Source organism: Balaenoptera musculus, chromosome 9, assembly GCF_009873245.2.
Source record: "Balaenoptera musculus isolate JJ_BM4_2016_0621 chromosome 9, mBalMus1.pri.v3, whole genome shotgun sequence".
Taxonomy (NCBI): Eukaryota; Metazoa; Chordata; class Mammalia; order Artiodactyla; family Balaenopteridae; genus Balaenoptera; species Balaenoptera musculus.
The window spans coordinates 89,101,151-89,121,000 of record NC_045793.1 but is presented as its reverse complement, the minus strand read 5'-3'; the positions used below and the strand labels follow the sequence as shown (position 1 = coordinate 89,121,000).

The 19,850-nt window shown below is 39.2% G+C and overlaps 1 protein-coding gene across 4 annotated transcripts in view; it reads right to left on the bottom strand.

Annotated features, from left to right (window-relative positions):
- Nucleotides 1-19,850, bottom strand: part of LHFPL3 (LHFPL tetraspan subfamily member 3) — a 543,757-nt gene that overhangs the window by 155,686 nt on the left and 368,221 nt on the right. For all 4 annotated transcript variants that reach the window (XM_036863247.1, XM_036863249.1, XM_036863248.1 and 1 more), the window contains exon 2: nucleotides 10,974-11,210. In XM_036863247.1, coding sequence (XP_036719142.1) covers nucleotides 10,974-11,210 — 237 coding nt within the window. The remainder of the gene's footprint in view (nucleotides 1-10,973; nucleotides 11,211-19,850) is intronic.

The window sequence follows — 19,850 nt, the reverse complement described above, 5'->3', positions numbered from 1 at the left end:
TTTTTAAGGCCTTGAGTTTGGCTCTCATCTATCCAGCAATGCAGTGAAGGAATTTTCTGCCAGGTTGAAATTGGGTAACATTGTAATGAGTGAGTCTTATTTCTATCAGGGGATCATGGGGTCTCCTTGGTGACTGTCACTGAATTTACAGAGCTGGCTATACGGTTTGAGCTCTTTGAGTAGCAAATATAATGGAATACCTCCTCCCCCATCCCGCCCCTGATCATCCTGAGATATGAGTACATGCAGGAAGATTACAAAAAACAAAGCAAAAAATCCCACAAAACCTCCAACCAACCAACCCTCACCAGTCGTATTGAAAATATTTGTAAAATTACCATATGAAAAAAGTCATATTTAAACACGCGGAGGGAACAATTTCTAGATCTTAATGAGGTCCCCATTATGATGCAGAGTTGCTAAGAACAAAGGGAGACCATAGTGCAGTGGTTAGGGTGTGGGCTCTGCACCGCATGAACTATGGCATACAAACAAGCTCTAGATATGTGTTTGTCAAGTAAAATTAAAGCTCTCAAAATAGAAACAGTTTTGATAGGTGTCAGACATTGTGACAGTTTACATGCACTATCTCATTTTCACAAAATGAGGCAGGTTCTATTAATGTCCTTACAGATGAGGACACTGGGGCTTAGAGAGGTTTGCCCAAGTTCACAGAGACAGCAGATGCCACAGATCGATTTCCCAGGGCTGGCAGAAAGCTCTGGTTCCAAAAATAACAGCAACTGAACTGTATCAGAGATGATTATTTAGCCTATTATAGAATGAAACGACTATTTTCATGGGTTACCTACTGATTTCTAATTATAAAAATTCAGACTGATGAGATGATCTTTATTTCCCCTCTCTGTGGCTTAGCTGCCTCACCTGTAAAACGAGGGCGCTGGGCGAAGCCATCGGTCCCCAGCCCTGGCTGCACATGAGAACCTCCTGAGGAGTTCTCATACCTGGATCCACCTCATGCCAACTGAATTAGAATCTCTGCAGTGGCGCCCAAGCACTGGAATCTATTTTTAAGCTCCCCAGGTGATTGTAAAGAGCCAAGTGATTTCTGACTCTACAAGCCCTCACTCTGTGATTGTATTTCAACATTTCTGTAGCTTGACCCTGTCCCCCGCCGCACCAGTACAGATGAGAGGACAGAGCTGGCCATTCACCCAACATCTGAAGAGTTATTAAGCCCACCACTAAGACTTTTTCTCAGTTTGATTAAAAAAAAAAAAAAGAAAAAACAAAAAACCAAACAGTCACCCATGCTTTTAGAGGATTTTCCTGAAAAAGAAACTTCAAGACAGTGTCATCTGGTAATCTGCTACCATGTACTGATCTACATAGCATCTTTGAGCCCCCCTTACCAAGGTCAGGAAAGGGTTTTCTTGTTTTTTCTTTTTTAAATGGGTGAACTGGAAACAAAGCTCCCAGAGCCCAGACAATTGCACTTCTCCTGTCTGGACAGTCAGAGAACGTCTGGTTCATTTTGTTTGTTGGCATTGGCACCAAAAGGCCAGCCCCTGGTGAGAAGCTATCAGGTGAGCAGATGGAATTTGCTCATGTGACTTCTTCTGGGCTTGTCACCTTCTCTGGGACAAGGCACAGTGTTTTAGATTTTCTTTGGAGAAGCTGCCCCTTGTAAGGGCTCCGGATCGGAGCCCTCCTTTCAGTGAGCACCGCAGCTTCACCCGCTGCCGCGAGGGGCTGTGTCCGGCTTCTCTCCAGCGACCGGCCTGTCTAGCGGTTCTGTCAGAACATGTGTTGGGGTGGCTGACACTAACACCACAGCTGCTTTTCTCCCTGGTTGAATTCTGCCCTTCACATCTCTTGACAACATCGTCACTCTCGCTCTTGTGGGCTTGACAGCGCATTGACTTGCAGACAGCATCGCATGGCAGTTGCCAGAATTCACATTTCATCTCCTGGTTATTCCAGACACATCATCAAAGGTGACATGGTGAAGTTAAGTTAGGGAGATGATATCTACTCAGGCCAAACCGATTTTTCCCCACCAAATCTGAGGCTGAGATTACGTGTGCCGCAGAGCAGGAAGCAAAAGTCAATGCAATGCATAAATACAGCGCTTGCTGAGGATCAGCTGGCTGACTGACTGGAAAGACATTGTTCAAGGGTGATAACGTTGGCGGTACAATGGACTTTCCCCCAAAACAGTTTCTGGGGTTTAGATTTTCAGTAGGCTGCTCTAACACGAATGCTTTAGCAGTAAGTGAGAACTCCCCACCTCTCTCTTCTGACTTGTCCCTGTCCGCAACATATCTATTGCATTTTTTTCATTTCTTCACAGTTGTGTTCTCCTTTGTTTATTTACTACTAATAGACTCACTGATTTTTTCTACAAGCTGATTTTTTTAAAGCCTCTCAGCAGATGAAACCTTGCATGTCAAATTGTCCTTGGGAAGCAGTCGCTGCTTATTACAGCATCATCTTTCACTGGCGCTGGAGTGAGGCAGCTGTCAGGGACGGCGTGCACTCACAGAGGCGGTACCAACAAAGTGACCTGGTGAAGCCACGGCTACGGGAACGGGATTGGAACTCAGAAGTATAACCTAGCGCCTGTAACACTACAGGTTCTCCCCAGAGAGGCTGAGGGCAAGCCTTGTCCCACTCATTCTGGAACTCTCAGTGTTTATCACGAGGCTTGGCACACACGAGGTGTGGAGGAAGTGTTTGATGAGTTGACTGCTGTGGTTTTGCCCATTGCTCGGCACACAGCAAGCACAGAGTACATTTTTGTGCCTGTTGAAATAAGGCCTAAAGAGGTACACTGATTTGCCGAGTGGCAGAGTTACAGTATATTGTTCCAACATGCCGTTCTCTGATTCTTTAAAAATATGTATCTATGTGTAACATGCAGGCAAATTTATTTCCTTTGCAATCCATGAAGTAAGAGACAAACTGCTTCATGTGCAGGAAACATGTTAAATGGGACATTTACTTACACAATTCTTTCATGGAATTGATTCAATAAAAGTAATAATAACAAGTGCTTAAATTTATTAAGCATTTACTATGTGCTGAGAACTATAATACTGGATATAACAGATAAATAAGACATAGTCCTTGCTGTCAAGAAACTTGGAGTAAAAAAATGTAATTTGCAGGGGTTTTTTTGGGGGGAGGGTGGTCATATTTTGTAAAGCACTAATAGAACACTTATTTCTGCAAGCAATCTCAACATTTATTTATCTCAGCAGTATCCGCTTGGCACTGTGTCCTTACCTCCCCTACCAGACGTTAAAAACAGAAGATGTGATACACACACACACACACACACACACACACACAACAGAATACTATTCAATGATAAAAAAGAACGAAATTTTGCCATTTGCAGCAACATGGATGGACTTGGAGGGCATTATGCTAATAACAATAAGTCAGAGAAATGTCAGACGGAGAAAGACAAATACTGTATGATATCACTTATATGTGGAATCTAAAAAATACAACAAACTAGTGAATATAACAAAAAAGAAGCAGACACATATATAGAGAACAAACTAGTGGTTACCATCAGAGAGAGGGAGGGGGGAGGGAAAATGTAAGACTGGGAGACTGGGAGGTACAAACTATTAAGTATAAAATAGGCTACAAGGATATATTGTACAACACGGAGAATATAGCCAATATTTTATAATAACTATAAATGGAATATAACCTTTAAAAATTGTGAATCACTGTATTGTATATCTTTATATAATATCGTATAGCAACTATATCTCAATAAAAAAATCAGAAAAAAAAAACCCCAAAAAAACAGCTCTGTGTCTCCTTTGCCAGGGGCAAGTGAAGTGACAGGTTACATTTTCAGGGTGTTTTTCGACCTCACAATGGAATCAGTGAGCATGCAGCAAGAATGTAAACATCACTTGCCAAAAAAGTTTCATGTACACTAAAAAAACAAGTCTGAGTAGGGAAACTGAGCCCCAAGGAGATTTAACTAGAATGAAAGTCAAGAACACTAATGTTTCATTTGGTACCTGTGCTTCTCCAGGTAGGGCATGTGGAAAAAAACCAGAGACTCCAGCATGAATAAGAGGAAAGCTAGAGGGGTTCATTGTTAGGAAACTAACTAGATAAACAGGAAGCAACTAAACTACTGGAGAATATTTATGGGGGAGAAAAAATTTTCAGAGGTATATTTGTGGCCTAGAAGTTTAAATATGTAGATAAGAATACTAGAAATAAGAGATGTCACGAACTGAGATGGGGAAGACTGTGGGGGAAGGAGGCTTTGTGGGAAAGATAAGGAGCTCAGTTTTGGAAAGTTTGTTAAGTTTGAGAAGGTAATTTAGATATTAAAAAAGGGTGTCAAGTAGGCAGTTGGGTATATGAGACCAGAGTTCATCGGAGAGGTGGGAGGTGGATTAAATTTGGGAGTCATTAGGGTACAGCAGTCATTGAAAGTCATGGCAGAGATAACCTGGGATATGAGCACAGGTAGAGTGGAGAGATAGATAGTGAGGAATCAGCAAAGCATACTGAGCCCAAGGAGCCCCACAGAGGCAAGAGGAAATCTAGGCAAGGTCAGCTACTGGAAGCCAGCTAAAGACAGACCTTCAGATGGGGCCAGTAGTCAACTGTGAAAGGTTGCTGATAAGTCAACACAAGGATTGATAATTGACTATGAAATTTAACAATTAGGAGATTGGGGTTGACCTTCATAAGACAGTGTCTGTGAAGTGCTGGGGGTGAGAACATGAATGGAGTGAGCTTATGAAAGAGTGAGAGGAGAGGAATTAGAAGCTCCAAGTATATAAAACAACTCTATGAGCACTAAGGTCTGCTCCAACTCTGAGACTGATGTGAGCCCTTCTGAAAAAGTGTCAGGATGTATGCCATATTTTTAGAGGTACACTCTGAGATGCTCTGATGACCAAGAGGCCTTTGTTCAAATCCCATTGGGAAACAGACAATTCACTATGGCCTTATTAAAGCTTTAATTCAAAGCACTTGAAGATACTTTCTTTCCTAGGCTTCCTGATCTTACCTCACCAGGTTTTTATAAAGTTACAGAGTCAAGTAAGAGGATGAGTTTTAAATCAAGGCTGTCCCCCATTCTCAAGTGTATTTAACTTTTGATTGAATAATATTATCTAAAAGCTACCAAATGAAAATAAGACTATACTCTTACTTGCACAGGGCTGACTAGTCAAGTGGAAAGCAATAGAATCAGCATCCAGAAAGAATTGATTACATCATGTTGTGTAATAGAAAGAACTTGAAATTTCAAGTAAAATGATTTGTGTTTGAGTCCTGGATCCATTCCTTCCTCGCTGTGAAAATTTACACAAAATATTTAACTTTTATGAGTCTCGGTTTTTGACGTGTAAAACTAGGATGATGATAACTACTTCACAGGATTATTCCACAGATCAATTAAAATGTCATATGGGGGAAATGATGTCATATGGGGGAAAATGATGTCATATGGGGGAAATGATGTTATATGGGGAAATGATGTCATATGGGGGAAATGATGTCATATGGGGAAATGATGTCATATGGGGGAAATGATGTCATATGGGGGAAATGATGTCATATGTGGGAAATGATAAGCAATAAGTAAAGCCTATATCAATATCATTGATTATAAATTGCTTCTACATCTATGCTTTTGGCGGATTCTCCCAACCCTACAGAGGAGGCAGAGCTGGGTATTATCATCCCCATTTTAAAGAAAGTGAAGCTGAGGCTCTGAGATGTTAAGAGACTTGTTCAAAGTCACATGATGAATAAGTGCCAGAGTTGAGACCAGAAAAAAAGTGTGTGTCTGTGATCTGGGGCCTTGTTCACTGTCCAGGTGTCCACATGGACATCACATAATATGGGAATCTAGTGGGGCAAGGAGCCTCCTCTGCACGGAACAGAGTTTCTAAATCTGACTCATTCTCCTCTCGGTGGTGTGCACGAGTGGGGCTGTGACGGCAGGTTCAGTGGGGAGGTACACGGCTGAGGGAGAAACACCTAGGCATCCTGGACCTCCTTCCCCTTGACCTTTATCTTTCCCTTCTCCTAGTCACCTCTGCATTGCTACCAAGTCCCTAAAAGAGCCTTTAGTGTATTCATTGCTCTGAGGGTAGAAGCTCTTACGACTCTCAGAGCATCCTTAAAGGATGCCTCTGAAGGTGTCCCTTGAATTGGAATATTTTACAGCTGGAAGAAACCTCAGATGTCATTTAGGTAAGTCTGCATTTTACAGAGAAGGAAGCTGAATTCCGGAACTATTAAGATATGAAGGCAAGGCTCCTCAGGTCACATCACACCAGCTCTGGGCAGTGCACACTCTTTCCACAGACCACACTGCCGCCCTCAATGAGGCCATGGCACGGCATGGTACCTTAAATCAAAATCTTGAAGCATTTCTCAATTAGTTATTTAAGTAAAATGAATTTATTCTAACTCCCCCTATTACAGCATTAAAAAGAGCTTAAACCACTTAATAAATAAGTGGCAGCTGGAGTCACCTCTTGATGGATAATCATGTTTTCTCATTTGAAGTTAAAGTGCTAGAAGACAAAGTGACTTTAAAACTGCTCATGAGAGGCCCCAATTATCTGATAAGCAATTCCAAAGACCATACACATAAACGCAGAAACAGACCTCTTTATGAATGGTGTCTGACAAGGAAAGAGATATTTGTGGCAAAGAAGCTCTTGAAAATGTAATTATTTATCCTTTCACAATTAATGAAAGAAATTGAAAATGAAGCTTTCATTTCAAATCCTTTTTATCTGGATGAAACTTTAATTTTACATAATGAAATTGCCTTCACAGTTCAGTGTGTTAAAATATGCAGTTAAGCAGCATATCAAGGTTAAATGCCGACTGTTGTTGGCTCATTTAGAAATCATGCTGCCCAACGCCGAAAACAAGAATGAACACCTGCTACTATCCCCAGATCCAGGGACAGCACACAGCCTGCAGGGCTGGCTCCCCAAATGCAGGGGATGCAGTTGAGTTTTCTTGCATATGCCAACTCCTGTATAAAGTTAGTTGGATATTTAAAGTTTCCACTTCTCTTTGTTTTTCAGTGGGGCTCTTTTTGGTTTGTTTGTTTGTTAGAGCGCCATAGATGACTAACTTTCTCTCTTACAGAAGTCTGTCCTAAGACAACACTTGCATCACCAAAGTTGTTGCTTTCAGTTTGGTGAAACAATGTTAAAACTCCTTTATTCAGATTTTGCCATTTCACAATTTATGATAAATTTCAGCTTAGATCCCTTTTAAATTATATTTACACTCTTAGAAAAGGAGGACCTTATGAAATGCTGTGGGAGGTGTGGTATGGGAACATGAAAATGGGATTGAGGTGAGTTCATTGGACATTTATCTTAAGAGACAGAGGTGGAGATGTTCATCTGTGGACCTCCCCGTTTTCCCTTTGAATAGCACCTTTGTGACAGTTAATTTATGGCTCTGGAGCATCCTATGGAGCACCTTTCACCTTAAGACTCTGTAAGTGGAGTAAAGGCAACAATCAGAACTGCATTCCCTTCCCTTCTCTGATATAGTCTGTAACAGTGATTCTTGTTTTGACCATTGGGGTGGTTGTTGGGAAAGACTTATGGATCTAAGCAATATCTTATTGTACTGAACTCATTTGGTGGCTTTTCTAGATATACAGGGCAATTGTGTTATTAGATTACAAAAGCCACATGAAGAAGAAATGATAATGAGACCTTTCAGGACAAACTTCTTCGAACTGGGGGCATATGCCACATTTGCAGGTTTATTCTTTCTATAATGGTCCTGCTACTTGTTATAAGATGTAGGTTGTTAGGATGATTGGCAGGCCATAAAACTGGAAGACTGTAAAAGATACTACAGTGTGTGTGGTGATATAACCTATATCATAACCTATTTCCTCTTCTGAGTCAAAGCTTGAGTTATGGTATTATCTGCTTCCATGATACCGGAAGGCATCATGTAGTTTATAAAATCTTCCAAAATTCCATGAGCTAGATTTGCCTCTTGTTTCATTGAATTGCCCTGGAACCCAAAGGAGGCCTTAGCTATCAAAGGACATCACATTAGTTTTATCAGAAAAAAAAAATTGATAGTGAAAAACAATGTTTCAATAAGGGAAAATTTATAGTAACGTAGCCATGCAAAGTACCTATATATAACCAATTTCATAATTACAACTTATTCTTACAGATCCTCAGGGAAGTGAAATCTGAGAGAAGGTAACAATGATGTATTTAGTTTTGGTTACTGCATGCACTTCAAAGCCATTAAACTACTGGTTAGTGAAACTACGTTCATACACAAACATACAAACAAACCACTGATTGGTTTTCCCTCAAACAACCTAAGTTTTTGCAAGTTTTAACACTGAACAAGTGTTTAAATAATAACAAACAATAACGGCTACTCTCTACAACAACTGTAAATCTCCTACTGTTTCTCAGAAACATGCAGGTTTGATTACATTTTACACAAGGCTTAGAAAACCCTGCTCTGGTTTTTACAGACCCTATTGTTTATGGATCAGAACTGCCTGGGTAATAGAACTGTTGATACATTCTCAGAGTTCCAGGAAAAGGAATTTCAATTGTGAAATAAAAATGCGGTAGAATTGAAATGTTTCATCAATATGGCCTGGTGTTCTCTGCTGCTTTATTAGATCTATCTGATTTGATACAGATGAACTGCTACTGGTTTTAGTCCTTCAGAACCAGATGGAAGAAACTCTAGAATGCATCCAAATATGATACGTTCAAATGGAGAAGATGATGAACACAGAAAAATTGTTCACAGATAGTCCCTAAACCTTAGGCCTATTTTAGTCTTCTTTCCCATTAATGCTTTTACAAGGTGTTTCCAGTATATCATTGAGTAGAAAATGATGCTTTCTTTAATAAAGACCTAGACAGAAGGGATCAGACATCTACATTTAACTGAATCAACTGGAAGAAAAGACCCATCTTGGGAACTGTTGATTATTAGTCTATAATCCTGCCTGTTCCGTCCTGAAGTATGAATTCAGGAGAATTGTCAGTTGTATGTGTGATCCTGAGTTAGAATTCTCAGTGGCCAAGTGAAAACATTCCTGGCTTTGTTATTTTTTTCTCCCGAATTTTCTTCTTCTTATATGTGGTCAAAGGATATCTGGAAAGTTAAAGGTTCTCAATGTAACTTTGAATTGTACAGTGAATAAATAGAATTCTGGGTGGTGGTGGGAATCAAGCATTTGCAGAACAAAGTAGTTTTCTTTAATTCATTCTCTAGGGAAAGGTAATTTATTCTAATATTGAGCTATCTCTACTATTAAATTTGAAGTGAAGTTAACAGGACAGAGACCTGTCTGTGTACATCCAACAAGACACAAAGACAATAGCCAAGGGCACCAAATTAATGAGTGCATGTGAAAGCACTTTAAACCTGCAACATGCTTTATAAGTGTAATCAGCATCTTCATATCATCCTTTTCATCTAGAAAAGGCAACTCAGAGGGAGGTAGTCGTGTTTTTAGGAAGTTCAGCACTATTCCCCTATGAAAGGATTATTTTTGTGTTTAGAATATTTTTGATAGAACCAAGTAAACTAATATGTATTCTGTCTATAAATCAGAGGAATAAAGGGCTCTCAGGTGCCTGCTGCTCTCCCGGACTTCTCTATTCATCTCTTTATAGTTCATGGTTTATGAGCATAAATTGTGATGCTCTAAGTATAAAGCTTGCTACACTATCATTACATTTGACATTCACGTAGATACTAATGTATGCTTATATCTGAGGCATGTTGAGGCAGTGAAGGGTTTTTCAAGTAAACACTATTTGAAATAAACTAAATTTCATAATTCAAGGATGGATTTAGTTCTTAATTAGGAATAAAATCTAGAAGAAGGAGCCACTCAGTTGAAGGTGTTGATACAAGTCCAAAGTATTAAAGATAACATAAAGACAAAACAATTTAATGAACCTAAGGCTTTAACAAAACAGAGACAGTAAAATTCTATCCCAAGAAATTGGTTTAGAAACGTGGAAAGAAAATTAAAAGATTTATCTTGAACAACGACTTGCTAGCTCTTACTGGCACACTATAATATTCATGTATCATTCACTAGTCAATGTCCTATTTTCTATCCTAGTTTGTGTGTGTGTGTGTTTTACAGAAGGCATTTTCTTTTTGAAGAGAAATTTGAGGACTTTTGATTACCCAGATAACACATTTTAAAATTCAGCTAATTAGGTAAACACTGAAATATCTAACTGTAACTATTTGTGGCAAGTATCTCTACCTCTTTCTGAGAGGTTGAGTCTGAATTCAAATATATTGATGGTGAGCAGTTTAACAAAGACGTTTATAGATGATTCTCAAAGACTCCCCACGCATTTATTTCAACCTGGAAAACAGCTGAATACATGGCGAGAAAGCACTTGCTGTTTGGCCAAGTAGAGCCGCCCCACACCCACCCCCCCAAAAAAGTTGTTGTTTCATAACCATTAATTCATAGAAGGAAGAAACTGGAAAAACTGTATCTAAATAACAATGGACTCAGAAAGCCTCAGAAAGGTAAACGTAAAAATACACTATTTTAATTGTGTAAATGTCTTGAGTCTGGGAAAAGTCTGTGAACTAGACACCATTAAAAGATGCAGTATCTGCTAGTCCCAAACTCCCAATCCATCCTTCCCCCAACCCTCCTCCCCCTTGGCAAACAAGGTCCTACTGTATAGCACAGGGAACTATATTCAACATCCCGCAATAAACCATAACGGAAAAGAATATGAAAAAGAATGCAGATATATGTATAACTGAATCACTTTGCTGTACAGCAGAAATTAACACAACACTGTAAATCAACTATACTTCAAGTTTTTTAAATGCAGCAAATTTGACCCAGAGGGGATGCACTGCTACCAGATGGGAAAGAAAACAGAGTGTCATTTTTTGTGTTTGAGGTGTCCAGGTAAGAGTTCCCCAAAGCATCTTACCTTTGTTTTCTGCCTTCAGTTCCTCTGCCATCAAGCTGTCTTGTCGGTTACCGAGCACGAATGCCAGAAACGAGAGGATGAGGGCATCCAAAATCCCAATGATAGCCAGGATGTAAGCCCAGCGGACCGAACAAGCCCCAAGAGTGTACTTGTCTGTCTTTTCTCCACACATCCGTTTTACTTCCTCTGAATCCCAGCCATCAGGGAAAATCATACAGCCAAGCACAAGGCAGGCAGCTTAGAGAGAGAGGAAAAAAAGAGAAAAGGAGTTGACATAAATTCCATTTTAGCAAATATAGCTACTATGTGTCAAATCATTGTCCAAATTCTTGATGTAAAAACCAGCAAATCTTACTGCTGTCCAACCCTGAGTGATTTTTTCCTGGTTAACTTAAAAGCAGCCCAGCACTCTGCAGTGAAAGGGGCTCTGGGAACACACTTTTCAGTGAGACTGAGCATTATAAGAGAGATTAAGGTATGTTGATCAATAAGAAAATACTAAAAAAAAAAAAAAAAAAAAAATTGAATTTGAGTGCATTTGTGAGAAGGCTTCCACTGCAAATAGGCCACAGGCAATCCTAACACTGCAGAATGACAATTCAATGCTGGCTCTGAAGAGCTATAATAGCAGCCAGATTAGGGATTAGGATAACATGGAAAATACCAGAGCACATATTGACTTGGAGTCACAGTAAAAAATAGTTTCATATTGTGACCTCCAACACACACACTAAAAAGTTTCTTGAAACTATACTTACCACATGCAATGCACTCTGATATTTTCTAGTCTATTCTCTGTTCTATTTCATTTTTTAAAAGGCCGAAAATCATGGTAACGCAGTGTGGCACCCCAGAGCTTTTATGGAAATTCAGGAATTTAAGGAGAATGCTTATGTTCTATTTCCCAAATATCACCATGTGGATCATATGAACACTTTCAAATAAGAATATGTTAAATTGAAGGCTTTTGTTGCTACTCTCTTTACATTTAATCCAATTATTTGAGGGTAAATAATGACAGTGTTAGGTTATATAGAGCATTCTGAATAGGTAGTTCACTCATTAATTCAACAAGTGCTTACTGAGTGTCTCCTAAGGAGTACCAGACCCAGTTCTTGGTGCCATCAAGGGATACAGCCATCAAGAAAAGAGACATGGTTTATGTTATCATAGACTTTATGTTCTGTCAGGAAAGGAGGCTAAAAATGAGTAAGCATGCAAATAAAATAATTGTAAGTTGTAATAAGTGATAGACAAGAAAGAAACAAAGGGCTCAGATAGAGAATAGCGGGTGGGACCTTCTTTAGAGAAAGTGATCAGGTAAGGCCTCTTGAGGGGATGACATTTAAGCTAAGGCCAAAAGCAGGCAAAGCACTAGACATGTGAAATAGATGGGAAAGATGTTCCAGGCAAGAGCATGTGCAAAGGCCCCGATGTTGGAAAGAGGCTTGGTGTATTTCAGAAGCTACCAGGAGATTAGGGATGGGGGTGGAGAAAGTGATCACGTTGATGCTGTGAGGCAGGCTATGCACCCCAGCAGGTTATTGTTTCCAGGGCATGTAACTAAAGAAGACTATGACGGCACAACCAAGTTAGAGTTCTGTGACTATCAGAGGCAAACAATCCCTGAAGCTGGCAAGAGCAAGTCCCATATAACCCTTACCTCACTGCAACTTACTGAACAAGCCAGAAGTAGACAACTACTATCTCACTTTTTAACAGGAGCACAGCTCTACAAGACAGGTCTGGAAGAGACAGATACCAAGAGGGGTGACAGGAAGGAAGACTGCCTGGGAGAACTCTGATTTAGGATTCCTTGTTATTTTACAGGATGATAGTTCAAAACTTTGGGTCACACTTGATTCCTCTCTTTTCTTTGCCCCACATCACAAATGTTGCCATGCTTCTCTTCTCTACCTGTGCAATATCTCCGCCTAGGCACTCCTACTTGAAGCCTTCATTATCTCTCAAAAGGAACCCTAACTTCCCTCTGCCTTCTGTTCACCCTCACTGTATTTCAGATCCCACATTACTGCTCATGCTCAAAACGTCTTGCTGGTTCCCACTGGTACTGAAGAACACTCAGACTCTAAGCTAGGTATTCAAAGATCCACGGTCCAGCCCCTACTTAGTTTCCAGTCCTCCCCCCCCTTTATACTCTCCACTTCACGTGGGTTGAAATACACATGATCCCCTGTCCATGCACCAAGTTTTTGGATCTCTGTGTTCTCTTTTGCCTGGAGAATTTGCCACCACTGTCCTTAAATACTCTACTCTTAAATATCCTTTAACATCCAGTCAAAAGCAACATTCTCCACAAAGTGAGCCATCTCAAATTCTTCTTGAACTACATTATTGGCCTTCTCTGAACTCACATAGCTGTTGACTGCATTGATCTTAAAGTTCTTATTGTTGTTGTTTTACATGTGTTACAGTTATTTATTTATAAGCATTATCTCAATTACAGACTATAAGCTTTCTGAGGAAAGAATCTTTGGTTAAGTCATCATATTTATAGCACCTAAAAGAGTGCCTTGTAGATAGTTGGCAATAAAATACTTTTGAATCGGAAACTGAATGAAACAATAAACAAATTATGGCACCTAGACAGTATACTCTAAAATATAGTTTACAGAAGTCAACATCACAACTACCAAAGGTCACCAATCTAGTTAAATATGGATTCATACTTCGATGACATTTAACAGAGGCAATATTTTTATAACTTGACAACAGATTACAAGTACTTGGGAGATTAGAAAAAAGTGGAGTTGATGATTTGAAAATACTTCAAATTCCCATTCCTTCTGTAGTTTCTAGCATTCAGTACCAACACGCTCTCCAAGGCATTTCTAGTGGTAATCATCCTTGTATTTTAAAAAACATGTGGTTTCCATGAGTGAAAATTAATTTTATTTGGGAAGACCCAGATTTTTAAATCTAAACCATACTTCAGAAAAATCACCTCTAAGGAAGCTATGTTACATGGAATATCTTCTAAAATACTCTAAATGCTTTTTAACTTAATTTGTATTTGTGACAAAATTACTTAAGAAAAAAGGAAAATCAATTTTTTTTTAATGAATGGGAATCATTTGGAGCATGGTAACATAGTTTTTGCTAAACTTAATAGACATCACCAAGTGACTCAAGTTCAGACAGGTTATTGGACATTATAAGACAATTCCACTGGAATAGGATGTTTGTGGAATGCTGACATCAACAAAGACATCTTTTCTCAAAGTCTTTATGCACTGAGGGTAGACTGACTATCTTAAAAATTTCCATTTCTGGAAACTCTGAATTACATACTGGAATAAAAAAAAGCAGAGGCAGAATTCACACTCTGAAGCTAAAACCACAGGAGAATATGAATGGCAATTCATTATTCCCTATCTTCAAAGTATATGATTTCCTTAATCAAATTTTAAGTGAAGAATCTGGGAAGATAGAGGATATAATATACCATTGTGCTTCATTTTACGCAATGGGTATTTTTGCTGAAAGTAACAAAAATAGAATTTTTGAAGTGCAATTTTTATTTTCAATATAGTCTAAGGGAGTTGGCTGTTCACAGGAATCTTAAGATAAAACCTGGGCTGATAACAAGGTCGGGTTTTGGCCTCCCGGGGAGAAAGGTTTAGGTCCCCCACTCACAGGTGTACTCCAGGTGTCCTTCAGGCCAGAAGGCACTGGAATTTGTACTGGATTCTCCACCCCCTTCTTGTTGGCTGTCTCTTAAAGTGAAAGATCTGGTCTTTTAAAAAAATTCATCTGTTTTGAAAATCTGAATGGTTCTATAGTAGGATAATAAAAAATGAAACTCAATTGCATTTAAAAGCTTTTAAAACTTTGTAAGTGAAGTCTGTGATTAAAATCCAATTTTTAAATAAATCAATCCTATCTTTTTGAAAGCTGTGCTTCTAGATGGTCACTGCATAACAAATTTTATTTTCTGACAATGTATTATCAAATATACATTTTCTTCTCACCCTATCCGAACTTCCCCAACTTGGCTGTTTTATTTTTGAAAGGCAAAGCCCCCTCCCCAAAGTTATAGTGTATTAAAGATTAATTTAAACCATTAAGATAGTTTAGGCTCTGTTGGTTTCTTTGGAAAGGTATGGTTATTACATTCTGCATTAATGCTTGAGTGCTATTATAAATTCTGTTTTCTGGCATCCTATTAACCAGAACCTCACTAACCTGCACGATTTGTAGAGCCGCTAGAAACTAACAGCTGTTTGTAATCCTGACTAAGAAGTACCTGCAAGATGCTAGGCTAATGCCTCAGTCAACAAAGGATGAAATAATATTCCTGTTGGCTTTATAATTATTTCTAATTCTTTACAAATTGATCATCCTGTAAGACGCAGCACCACCACTATACTAAACATTAGCGTATACAAGGCACCAGAACATTTGATTAACTTGGACATGCTATTTCCTGACTGGGAGGGATAGTGGAGAATTAGTTCCAACTGGGCTATTATCCAAAAACGGTTTCTTATTAGAATGTCACCTAGAAAATGACTAAGTTTCTCGCAGTTATATATTCCTTCATTTCAGCAGCAGGTTTTCCAGAAGTATATCAGAGAACATTCTTGAATATTAAAGAGAAACAAGAGCTCACAAGCTGAGGTGAGCAGAGAATAATGATGAAAAGAAACCTATGTCCTTACAGAATGCTGCCATGACATCTTCTAATCTAGAATATACAATCAAGGCACCTTTGTGAGGGCATGACTGTTGATTTCAATTTTAAGCATATTCCAAATGGCTAGGAAGCATTCACATTCTAAAAGGAACCTCTATGTAGAGGCTGCCCACAGTGGGTTCTTCTGAAATAGTACACAAACAGCTAGTGGTTCCCTAGAGCCACTAATTGCTCTGGCATTTTTCTTTGCCAAAGAGCTGAATATAACCTCTGTGAAAGAAACAGCCTCAGAAAAATCCACAACTGTTTTTAATTGGGTCTTTCTCCAAAGGGAAATGAAGCAAGAGGAAAATAGCAATAGGGGGGGGTCTATGATTTGGGTCACTTGGGCCTGCTGATATTGCTGAACCAACTATCCTAATCAGGACTTTCAACATTGCAAACCTGAGAACTGCTTATTTTTTGGACAGGAAGGGAAGGTCTAAATTCATTCTTTTAAAAGTCTATGCACTGTTGCACAAAAAGCATGAGAAATTGCCTCATGTTGCTGAAGCACTCAAAGGGAACGTGGTGAAAAAAATGAACCTGAGTTCACTTTATCAATTATTCAGGCATATAGTAATTGAAGAAATTGATGCCAGCAGAGCTGCCAGGCTATGGAGGGGGAACTTTCACACGAGGATTTTTACTCTAAGCACCTGGTAAAGGAGAGACACGAAGCATTCCTACAGTTTCTTCATTAGCACACGGCCGACAAGACTGAACCATAGTATTCATACGTCTGGAAAAGGTACTGTATTTATACCTCAGTTTACCTCTGGAGAACTGAGTTGCTAGACAACCAGGACAAAGTACTGTGGTTTAGAGTCCAGTGGAGAAAACAAATTGTCTCCTGATCAGTTTTGGTTTTAAACCCAGTATAATTTTATGAGCATTTAACTTGGGGTCATAACACAAAAGATACAACATACCTTAGAAAGAGGAGAAAGAGAAAATGTAAATAAACAACGGGCTCTCAAAAGAGGAGAGTTAGAAAGTTGTGTGTGATGAGAGAAGCTTCTCTGCACAGACGCTCAGCCCTAATTGCCCGAGTAAAGGGCGCCATACATCCGCTTGTACCTTGTGCTCAATCAGCTGTGAAACCCACACCGTCGGGTTTAATCAGAAAGGGGAGAATCAGGAGTCCACCCACACCTGTACTTAGGAGCTACATAGTGGAGAAAAAGCTTTTCTGGAATATGAGGAAAAACATTTAACTAAGTACAACATAGCTTGCTAATCTGCCCAAATTTTGAGGGTTACTAGCCAAATATAATTACAAATCAGAATGTAGAACTTAAAAATACAATACAGTTCTGATCTCCAGAACGCCAGTAGATGGCTTTTGATATCTATCTTGGATCCAGTCAGACTCCGTGAAATCTTGATATGACCTAGTTAATAACAGTACACACCATAATAAATAGCTAACATTTATTATACGCTCACCGTGAGTGGGGCACACTGCACATACATCATCTCATTTAATTCTCAAATAAAGCTAAGACAAACATGAGAGCACTACTTCCTGGCTTCTCTAGTTTCTAGAAACAGGGATTTTTCCTGAAATACCCTTGGCTCCTCATCCCATTCTTCCTTCCCACTGAGATGGAGTGAGTCCCCTGAGGAATACCCGGAGGAGAGGTATTCTCCATACCAGCCCAGCCCCTTCCTCTCCTTACCGTAGGAGCAGTTTGCCCACATGAAGAATATACTCCACTCCTCTGTGCCGTACATTTTACACAGGGTGGGCTTGATTTTCCAGTGATGCCCAGAAGTAGGAAGACAAGTATGTTTGATTCTGGGGTGCAGATTAGGAAGTCCTTTTGGCTAAGAGACCCAGAGTCATTTCTTCAACCTAAGCTTTCTCATTATAAAGGGTATATTTGGTCTCCATCTGCCAGCTCTTCTCTCTCTCAGTTGGTTCAGAGCTTGGGAAGGTCCCACAGTTCTGGAGGCTGGAAGTCTGAGGTCAGAGCACCAGCATGGTGGGTTTGGTGAGCACGCTCTTCTGAGCTGCAGATGGCTGACTTCTCGTTGTATCCTCCCTCACAGGGCGGAAAGGCAGCTAGCTAGCCCTGTGGCCTCTTCTTATAAGGGCATGAATCCCATTCACGGGGGCTCCGCCCTCAGAACCTAATCACCTACCAAAGGCCCCAGCTGCTGATACCATCATACTGGGATTAGGGTTTTACCCTATGAATCTTGGGGAGACATAAACATTCAGTCCACTGCAGAGGGGGAACAGAGGGTTGTCATTCATTGCTTCTCCACCAACCCCAACATTATTTTCTTTTTTATATATAGGAAAAAAGGAAGCTGAAGCACAGAAATTTCAAATAGCTTGCTCAAGGTCATACAAAGCCCATGAGTGGTGAAACAGGATGTGAATTCAGGTAGTCTAGCTTTGGAATCTATGCTTCTAACACCACATACACTATTACCCTTTACTTATCAACAATAATGATGCACATGAAATTACTCTATATTAGAGTTTAAGATTTCACTCTTTTCTTTTTTTTTTGGCCATGCAGCATGGCATGTGGGATCTTAGTTTCCCGACCAGCGATTGAACCTGTGCCCCCTGCAGTGGAAGCACAGAGTCTTAACCACTGCGCTGCCAGGAAAGTCTCAAAATTACTTTAGAATATTTTTATTTTTACTAAGAACACCTACAGAATCTTGAAAGTGCTTGTTGTTTATAATTAGACATTTATTGAGTACATGAGCTACTACTAAAATGATGCTTAGAAACTGCTAGCTTTTATATGTATAAATATTTCTTTTGTTTACACCAGTATTTCACCTAATCAGAATTTCACCTTATATGCAGTGCCAAGAACATCAGAGTAATTATAAATTCTAAATGTGTGAAATGGGAATTAATGAGATTAATTATAAATAAATATATGTATATTTGGTTTTATACACATTTCACAAAAAAAATCCATCCTTTTTTTTGGCTTGATATTTTAAGTTGGTTTTTGGCTTGATATTTTAACTTGGCTATGTGTTAGCCAAACATTTTATATGCTCTTAAAAGGTATATATTCCTTTTAAGAGTATATATGTGTGTATGTGTATATATGACTATGAATATATTTACCTTATTAATTTACATACAGTTACTTACATATAGAATAAGTTCTACTTCAGGTAAAAATAAAGACATGAGTCAATTTGGTCCTATTAAAGTTTTTGTGAAGCTTTACTTCTTTTAAGTAACTTCTTTGAGTTTCAATAGACACATTGTTTTAATGAACATTTCAAAAAAATGCAAAACCAAACATGCTGGCAGGTCACAAACTTGTCTGAAAATTGCAGGAGAGCTCTTGACTCAGGCAACATTTTCAAGTGCTAAAATCTATATTACATTTCAGACACAGGACCTAAATAGAAGAAAATATCATCTTTCTCCACAGCCATATGAACAGTACACCTATCACTGTTCTCCCAGCAAATCTGCTTTAGCCATGGTAACACCTGGAGCAAAGACCAATGATTATCTTGCCAGCACTTTTCCATGTGGCTCCTTGTGCCAAGCTACTTTATTTGTAAAACAGGGAGCCCTGGTCTAGATGTTTGAGTGGTTATCTACTATTTACTTTATATCATTCACATTAAGGAGTATATTTGTATTCACTTGATGCTCCATACATACACATATGATGAGAAATAACTGCATTTGTAAAGTAATTCCTGAGCAGACTCAATGTCTTCCTACTCAGCAGACAGAGAGAGGGTGGTATCCTCGCTCTGTGCCCTAACTCAGGGAAAGTAGACATTGGCTGGAGTCTGACAAGGTCAGGAATCTCATGCCAATCCAGCTAGCAGCATTTCATTTCTCTGTAAAAGGGGTAAACTTAGGAGCAACTGAATTCCTTCTCAGTGAGGATGAGCTCTCCCAAACCTGCCAGACTCCCCCAAAACAGAGTGCCCATTTGTACACACTTGCCTGAAACAGAATTTGTCACCAATATAGCTTTATGGTGGCAAGCTTTTCTTTTACACAGCTTGCCCGCTTTTTGTTTTATTCTCTTGACGTAACATTTGAATTCTTTAGAAACTTCAAATGGCAAAAATTAATTGTTCAAAGAAAACATGTGGAAAAACTAAATACTACACACTAAAAATGTCAGAAGTGGAACCAAGCTTAAGCAAGATGGATGCTTCCCCAACCA